General features: G+C 54.9%; 1 protein-coding gene across 1 annotated transcript in view; it reads left to right on the plus strand.

Moving 5' to 3' along the window:
* Window positions 1–37: 37 nt before the first annotated feature.
* IGDCC4 (immunoglobulin superfamily, DCC subclass, member 4) overlaps window positions 38–9,204 on the plus strand; it is a 39,604-nt gene continuing 30,437 nt past the window's right edge. The window contains exon 1 of the mRNA XM_012644849.1: window positions 38–107. Within this exon, the coding sequence (XP_012500303.1) occupies window positions 38–107 (70 nt within the window). The remainder of the gene's footprint in view (window positions 108–9,204) is intronic.

Below are 9,204 nucleotides of genomic sequence, written 5' to 3' on the forward strand. Positions count from 1 at the left end.
GGCGCGGGAGGCAGCGGCGGCGGCCGAGCCCGGCCCCATGGCGCGGGGGGACGCTCGCCGCGGCCGCGGGCTCATCGCGCTGACCTTCTGCCTGGTGGCCGCGCGCGGTAAGGGCGGGCGCCGCGGCTGTGGCGGGAGCGCTGCGCTGTGTCGGTGCGTCCGCGCCCGGGGCTGCGGGGCCGGCGTCGTGCCTGGTCCCGAGTGAGCGCGGGGGCTGCGGGGCGCGGGCTGCGCGTCCTTGCGCCTGTGGTGCCCGCGCGTGGGGGTCTGAGAGCTGCGCTCGGGGAGCGTTCGCGGCGCGTACTTGTCCACAGGGGGTGTGTGTCCTTGGTTTGCAGAGTCTGGAGTCGGGGTGTGTGTGTGCGTGTGTGTGTGCGTGTGTGTGCTGGGTGTGCTCCTGCGGGCGTTACGTGTCCGCAGTGCGTGCCACGGTCGCGGCGTGGCATCGGCGGGGCGGGGGGCTGCGGTGTTGGTGGCTTTCGCGGGGCGGGCTCTGCCTTGCTCGCGCGTGTCTCCGGGTTGAGAGCATGTGTGAAAGAGGAGCGTACTGGGGTGTGTGTCTGCACCTCCATTTGTGTCGGGCGCGTGTGTAATTGCGTTTATGGGGCTTCGCTAATATTTGGCCTTGGCTTTGGGGGAATGTCCTTGCCCGTGGTGGGGGGACAGAGCAGTAGATTCCGGTTTGACTGGGGGTGGTGGTGATAAAACAACACTCAACTTTGCCCAGTGGGTGTGGTCTCTCGGGCCGGTGGGGAGGCGGCGTGGGGGGATGTGTTGCTCCCCCAAAACCGTGGGCCGGAGTGGACTGGGGGAGGGGGCAGGAAACCAGTTGCTTTCGCGGACATGTCCAACACTCGCGCCCAGGATGGGCCGCGTGTCACTCCTGACCCACCCCCCCAGGAGCCGAGCAGGGAAGCGTGGACGAGGTCAGCAAGGCCTCGTCCAGTCCTGCACCTCAGTGCAGAGTGGGTGCAAGGGTAAGAGTCAGAGTTGTCCAAGCTGGAGAAAGGGCTGGGGAGGGATGACAGAGTTCCCAAGTGTGTGTGTTAGGGCTCCTTCTTCCACCCCCAGCCCTGTCGCTTTCGGTCCCTCGTGCGTTTGGGGGCGGCCCTTGGGGAGGGTAGGTGGTAGGGCTGGGAGGGGGATGGGCTGCCCGCTTTGTTCGCCTACCGCCTTCCCTGCCGAGGGGGGAGCTGAGGATGTGTCCGGGGAGAGTCGGGGAGGGACTTGGAGGTGGGGGTGGGGAGGGGGATTTCTCTCCAGCTGCTGCGGCTTTCCAGAGGGACTCAGCCAGGCCACGTGGGAGGGAGGCGGGGAGGGCGGCGGGGGAAGGAGCCTCCGCCTGGCCAGCCCCAGGCCCACCTCCAGGAAAACCAAACAGCGGGTGGGAAAGTGCCGGGAACTGCTCGGACCCTTCTCTCCCTGCAAAGACACGCCCCTTTCCAGCCCCAGTCGCGGACTGGGCTGGAGGCCGCTGAGGGGCTGGATCTGGGCGACTGGGCCCTGGAAGCTGGGGCCCGGGGTTGTCAGGTGAAAGGGGCGGGGAAGTACCAGAGAGGCGTCTGTCCTCTCAGAGCCCAGGGGATTAAGGAATAGTCGTACCCCCACCCCCTTCCACTCTTCCAACAGCTCCAGGAACAAGCTCAGGGTCACCCAGCAAAGTGGAATCAGGGCAGGGAACCGCACCCTCGCGTTACCGAATGCTGTCGGGGCCTCCGGCAAGGGGCTCAGCTTCCCTATTTCGCAGACCTGGCCTCTCCCTGCTCCCGAGTGCACAAGGCAGGGGAGGACCCGAGTCGGGGCTCCTCTTGGCTGCTGGGTGAATAGCCACAGCTACTACTCTGCTTTCTCTGGTCACCTCTCCTTTGAGTCTGCAAAGCCCAGCAGGCCTGGGGACACTGCAGTAGAGTTATGACTAGCCAACCCTGATCTGTAGGGAGGTCATTCATTCATTCAACAAATATTTACTGAGCACTTTTTATGGGCTGGCATGTGCCTGGTGCCAAGAATATGGTAAATAAGGAGGCAGACCTGGTCCCTCCCTGGCAGGCGCAGAGCTTCCCTCTGGTGGTGGGGGCACTGGTACAGTGATGTGGAAAATACAATGAGGGGGTTCCTGAACCAATCTAGGAAGGTCAGGAAAGACTTTCTGGAGAAAGTGATGAATAACAGAGCTAAACGTGGAGGGACCGTTAGCCCTGTGCAAGGAGAATGATAATGAAGAAAATTCTCCAGAGAATCGGAGGTGATTTTAGTTTAGATCATGAATGAAACTAAATCTGGCTGGAGTTTAGGGTACAAGGAGTGGGTGTGGGGCCCGTGGGGAAAGGATGGAACAGGAGTCAGGGCGTATCAAGGGAGGAGGCTGAAGACGGGTCCAAACCCGGCTCATGAAGGGCTTTGTAAGCCCAGACGAGGTTTCTGGCCTGAGCATCCCAGTGAGCCCTTGGCAGGTGTTAAGATCAGCTTTGCATCATCTCACTCTGTCCAGTGTGGAGAATCGATTGGGTGGGGCTGGAGGCAGGAAGCTCCAGCTCCCTGGAAGGTTGTTGTAGTAATCCGGAAAAGAGGATGGTAGCTACTACCTTAGTGGCAGTTGAGGTCGCCAGAGTGGCTGGATTGCAGAGATATTAAGAAAATAGAATCAGCAGGACTTGAAGATTGAGTTTGTAGGGAGAGGAAAGTAAAAAATAATAGACTTCTCAGTAACCTCAACACAGGGCAGAATGAAGGGCTGGTATTGGGGTTAGGGTGATGCCAGTGACTGCCCTTCTCCCTCCCGACACGGCTGTTGAGTCAGGGACTGAGGAGCCATTCATAGGAATGGGACTCCTGTATGAGGGCAGTGGTGGAAAGCTGAGCTGTTTTCACCGCGTGCAAGAAAGTGGGGCTTTCCCTTACACCCAAGTCAGAATTTGGAGGGTGGGGTACCTAGAGGTCAGTGATAGGAGGGCTCTGAGAACATGAGAACTTTCTCCTCACTTGGGAACCCCCCCCTCCCTATCCCTTTCTCAGCCTAGAGGCTCAGAGGCCAGTCTCAGTCATTTGGGGTGGCCCTCTCTGACCCCATCTTGGAGGTTAGGAATTAGGTCAGACATTGGGAGTTTCTCTTAATAGTGAATCTTATCCGGAAGTTATTTATTTAGTTTTAGAGACAGGGTTTCGCTCTGTTGCTCAGGCTGGAGTGCAGTGATGTGATCACAGCTCACTGCAGCCTTGAACTCCTGGGCTCAGGTGATCCCCGCCCCCCCACCACCAGCTTCCCAAAGTGCTGGGATTACAGGCATGAGCCACTACACCCGGCCTAGAAGTTATTTAAACCTTCACCGATCCTGTATGTACTTTCATAATTAATCACACATTTATATAAATTAGCATTTCCTTTCTTTTCTCATTAAGGTATCTCTTTCAAGTTAAGCAAGCGATCTCATAATTAGAGTGTCATTGAATGTCAGCACTGAAAGGAACTTAGAAGTAATTTTAGTATGAGTGTGCTTTACAGATGAGAAAACTGAGTGACTTCCCAAAGTTGCACGGTTAGGGACTGAAATGGGGCTAGAACCAGTCTCCTGGCTCTTGCTCACTGTACTGCAAGGCTGGAGCAGCCACCCTTTCCAGGGATTCGGTACATACCCAAGTTCACCCTCTCTGCACTCCTTCCCACCACTCTTCTGAAGAGATGGAAAATCCCAGCTCATGAGTAGTTATCAGCTTTGGGCCTTCCCCCCACCAGTAGGTCTATCTGGGCTCTGGGATCCACCCTCCCACCTACCCACCCCCCACCTCCTGTTCCCTCCAGTGTCTCTGAGGTTCAGCAGCCAGACCTGACACAGAACTCCAGATGCAGAACAGATGTCATTGCCAGGCAGGCCTTGGGGCTCCCAGTGGGTGGGGTGGGAGGAGTCAGTGTGGCTCTGAGGGAGAGGACCTCAGCCTGGTCAGAGGGGGATAATGGGAGCTGGGTGGGCTGGGGAGGAAAACCAGAGAGGATGTTCTGGGGCTCTGACAGGCAGAGCAATTAAATCCTGTTTTCTGGGCCAGCCAGGCTGCCAGCTACTACTGCCTCACTGCTGAGGCTAAAGCATCCTCTGGATTTGGGGGGCTATGGGGTCATTGGATTGGGAAAACTGAGGGTTAGTAAGCTCTCAGGTGCAGACCCAAGACTCACACATGGGTGGTTCAGTAAGGGGCCCATTACTTTGTTACATAGTTTGGAGGACAGAGCTCTGATGAGTGAGCAGAGTGTACAGGGAGATGCAGGTGGGCTCAGGAGGAAGATACCGTTAACCATATGTGAGCCATACAGCAGAACAGGCGGGATGGGTGTCTGCTAGGTGCCACCCAGTATGCTAGGCAGTTTCCACATGTATTATTCACATCTTCCCCAGCCCAGAAGGGAGTTACTATACAAAAGGAGTTCCCTTTTACAGATAAGGGAACTGAGGCTTAGAAAAGCTTAAGGGGCTCTGTGTCTTATCTTTTTTTTTTTTTTTGAGACAGAGTCTCACTGTGTTGCCCGGGCTAGACTGCTGTGGCGTCATCCTAGCTCACAGCAACCTCAAACTCCTGGGCTCAAGCGATCCTTCTGCCTCAGCCTCCCGAGTAGCTGGGACTACAAGCACGTGCCACCATGCCCAGCTAATTTTTTCTATGTATTTTTAGTTGTCCGATTAATTTCTTTGTATTTTTAGTAGAGACGGGGTCTCGCTCTTGCTCAGGCTGGTTTCGAACTCCTGAGCTCGAACAATCCGCCCACCTCGGCCTCCCAGAGAGCTAGGATTACAGGCGTGAGCCACACCGCGCCCGGCCTCTGTGTCTTATCTTTCTTCGTGTCTCCATATGTTCACTTATCCATCCAAGGAATATTTATGGGGTACCTACTATGTGACAGGCACTGTCCTAGTGAGGATTTAGAAAGCTGACTAGGATATAATCCCAAGAAGTTCGTTGCCTAGTTGGAGAGAAAGGCAAGTAAAAAATCTCGAGTGATAACTGCAAAGATCAAGGTGCCAAGGGTCCTATGGGGCAGAAAAAGGAGAGGTGTCCAGATCAGATGGGGATGCACAGCTATTTTAGGGAGAGGCAGCAGCACCACCAACACGTGGAACAACAGTGTGTTTTCAAGAGAACTGGAAGTGGTCTGGTGTGTGTGGTGGGGGTAGAAGGTTTTAGGGGATGAGGAGACAGGCAGGTCAAGCTGAGTGTGGCTTTGCTGTCACAGCCACTGAGGCTGAGCCTCTCCCCTCCGGACTGCAGATTAAGGGAGGGCTGAGGCCTTCCTTGCATCCTGGGCAACCATCCCAACTCTCCTTCCAGCTGTTGGTGGGAGGGGTTCAGTGTGTGGTAAGGGTGGCCAAGGTGGGGGGCAGAGAAGGAGTTTCTGGGAGACACTGACTTGTGATCCCTGGGAAAGGAGAGTAGTGATGGTGTCATGGAAAATTGCCTCTAGACCGAAAACAAGTAGTAAATCTGCTGGGCCCTGAAATTCAGAATTGAGGTGGCATTGATGTCTGTGGCAAATTCTTGGCTTAATGAAGGCGACATCGTGGCCTCATTCCCCTCCCCCCAGCTACACGCCTCTTTCCTGAGAGTTCACTGAAGAATGGAACTGGCTCCTCCTGCCAGGCCCCGCTAATCCCGTGAAGCAGCATTGAGCTGGCCCTGGGGCTCAGCAGTGAATCTCCTTTCTGTCTGGGTTCTAGTTGGCCTCATAAAATCTAATTTATCCTGTAAGTGGGTAAAATAATCTGTCAGAAAAAGGAGATTGAGCAATGGCCCCAGGGTTCCCAAATGCAGAGGTTTGGTGTCTCTGGCAAGGTCTCACTGAGGAGATTGAGGGGGAGGGCTTATGGGACAGGGCGGCCCCCTCCAGGCAGAAAGCTGGTGGGCAGCAAGTGTCCACTGGGCATCTACGATGCGTCCACCCCAGTCCTGAGAGAGATGGCTAAAAATGCTCATGGGAGGGGCCCTGGGGGTCAGCCATAGCCGTGGGCTGGGGGTGGCAGGAAAGGGGTAGCCACGAAGCCACTGGACAAACAAGGTCCACTCCCCAGAGCATCATGTTTACGGAGAGATTCGGTGGTGTAGGAACCACACTCATTAAAACAAGCGTTACTGTGTTATGGAGCAGAATGCAAAACGTGCTAGAGGTTTAAAAATCAAAACATTTCAGGCAGTTGGCAAACCTCATGCGTATGTTCTGTGCTGTTGGGAGAATTTTGGTGAAAATGTTTGGGAAGTTTGGAAACTCGCCATTTTAAGACTGAGGAGACTGAAGCTGAAAGGGAGAATGTAGCTGACCCAAGGTTGTGCAACAAATGACTGGACCCGTGAAGACCCTGATTCTGAGGCCAAAGCTTGTCCCACCATGTCCCCTTGTGTGTCTAGGCAAGAGGAAGGATGAGTAAGGTACCTCCGAGTGGCTTTTGATGTGAGATTTAGGGAAAACTTCAACTGGGAAAAGCAGGGCAGCCTCATGGAGAGGCTGGCATCTGAGCAGAGTCCCTAAGGATGCATGTCCTCTGCACAGAAGTCACGTTGGGCGTTGAGGCAGAGAGAATCCTCTTGTTCAGGGGCAATTGTTTCCTCACTGCTGGGTTCATCCCCCAAAAGCCAAAGAAGGACAGTTTTGCCAGACTCTGTCTCCCAGAGAGCTGAGACCCCTTCCTGGGTCTCAGTTTCCCCATCTGTAGAATGAGGATTCTCAGACTTGACAGACATTTCCACTAAAATGAGTTGTCTTCAGCTCCTAGCACAGCACTGTTGCTCTCTGAGAGGACTCCCTGTTCTCTTTGCATCTATGTCCCTCCCTGTAGGTTTCCCTGTTCCTGCCTTGCTGGGCTCCTCAGAGTTGGGGAAGCCAGACATCTGCTGATCCATGAATATTCAGGAAGGGAATTGGAACCTCCTCTGGGCTCCCCAGCCAGCCGCCAGCCCCTCTGGCTGCAGTCCTGCCTGCCTGAGCCCAGGCTGCTGACGAGCCCAGCAGCTGCTCGGGCCCCAACTGTTCACATTGTTTGTTCAGCGCAGCAGGGGATTTTCCAAGCCCTGGACATGCTTAGGGGGCAGGGAGGCTGCTGCAGGGCTCAGGGATTCGTGTCCTGTGGGGCTTTTCTCCCCTGAAACCCAAACCCATTGCTTAGTGGCTGGAACAGGCATTTGGAAGTCGCCGGGGCTGAGAGCCTGGGCTTGCCTTCCCTTCGCCCTGTGGTTGAGGCAGGGAATGGAGGGCCTTAGTGATGGAAGGGACTGGGTGATAAGAACAAGTAGCATTTGCACAGCCTTTACAGTTTACGAAGTGCCGCTGAAGAATGAGCTCCCATTCCTTGAGCCATGTCCGTTAGGCTCTAGGCTGGAGCCCTGACATACATCATCTTGTTTAATCCTCATAGGCTTCGTTTTACACATGTGGAAACCTCTCTGAGCCCAAAGAGGTTAAGTGGCTTCTCACACAGCTGGTAGGTGGAGCAGCAAGACTGAGACCTTGATCTTCTGCCCCAAGATCAAGGGCTCTTGTCCACCACAGCACACACCTGCGGTAGTGTGAATGCCGGTTCGGTTTCCCCAATTAGAATGGAAACTTGGTGAGGGCAGTGGCTGCCTTCTCTCCGCCACACCCACTAGTGCTGCTGAGGCCAGTCGTGCAGCTGGAGGTGTGTGGCGGAGCCGATCTGATGGATTGAGAAGGGCGGTGGGGCCGGGCGCGGTGCCTCATGCCTGTAATCCTAGCACTCTGGGAGGCTGAGGCGGGTGGATCGCTCAAGGTCAGGAGTTCGAGACCAGCCTGAGCAAGAGCGAGACCCTGTCTCTACTAAAAAAAATAGAAAGAAATGATCTGGACAACTAAAAATCTATATGGAAAAAAAATTAGCCAGGCATGGTGGCGCATGCCTGTAGTCCCAGCTACTCGGGAGGCTGAGGCAGGAGGATCTGCTTGAGCCCAGGAGTTTGAGGTTGCTGTGAGCTAGGCTGACGCCACGGCACTCACTCTAGCCCGGGCAACAGAGTGAGACTCTGTCTCAAAAAAAAAAAAAAAAAGAAGGGCGGTGGCCCGGTTCAGGTCCCCTCTGTCTGTCCATCCTTCACACTGCAGTGTCAGAGCCCTGGCTTCTGCCCTGTCCTCCTTATCTCACCCAGTTGTGACTGTCCTTCTCCCTTCCGTCTTGTTCTTCCTCTTTGGAGGTCAGAGAGAGGGAGCCTGGGGCCGTACTGGTGTTGTAAGTGTTGGCATAGGTGCATCCAGGTGTCGAAGAGTGTGGCAGAGACCGGCAGAGACCGAGGTGCGTGTGTTCAGGTGTGCAGTTACGTCTCCCAGTTTTCTGTGTGTCTAGATAGTATTATATATTTGTTCAGGAATGGGTGTGTCCATCTCAGTGAATAAGCACACATTCATAGAATCTCAGAGATATTCGAGTATACTGAGGCCCAGAAGGGGAAGTGACCGGCCCAAGGCCACACAGCTAGACTGCGCTGGAGCTGGTCCTAGAACTGGGGTCTCCTGATTCCCTAGCCATCGTGTCCTCTGTCAGCCCACACCTGCCTTGTAATGGGTATGGCCATTGTCCTCACCTCTGTCCCTGGTTACTCTTTGAAGCAAGGAGTCAAGCCAGAGCCTAAGAAGGGACCTTGGGCCATTGCGCCTTTATGGGACAGGGAGGCAGCAGGTCAACCTTCTGGGAGACACAATGAGGAGAACCATCCATTTCTCTATGAATAATGGTGACTGCCCCCTGCTGAAATGTTGGTTAAAATAAACATTGGCCTTTCTGTGTTTTTGCCTTGACCCTGGGATGGCATTCCCTCCTCCGTTATTCCCCTCCTCTTCCCTTTTTGGAGAGGGGTCTGTAGGCTCTTCTGGGGACTTGGGAGAAAAAAGAGCCCCGGATTGGGTCAGGAGAGCTGAGTCCCGAATCTGACCTCCTGGGTGGCCTTGGGGAAATTAGCTGCAGGAAGGAGCGCTGAGCTCTAGTCATCAGGGCTGCCGGCTGCCAGGGCCTGGAATGAGCTTGGGAGCCTCCTCTTGCACTTGCTCTGCATCCAGCTTGAGTCTGGTCTGGACCTGGATGGGCATGGAGCACTTAGCTTTTCCCAGTGGGATCTGCTCCCTTTGTCCACTGTGGCGGAGGGGAAGTCTGACTTCCCTTCATCCAGGTGGCTCCACAAACCAGCTGGGACTTATTTTTGTTTTGTTCATTCAAAATATAT

Source organism: Propithecus coquereli, unplaced genomic scaffold (assembly GCF_000956105.1).
Source record: "Propithecus coquereli isolate 6110/MARCELLA unplaced genomic scaffold, Pcoq_1.0 Scaffold221, whole genome shotgun sequence".
NCBI lineage: Eukaryota > Metazoa > Chordata > Mammalia > Primates > Indriidae > Propithecus > Propithecus coquereli.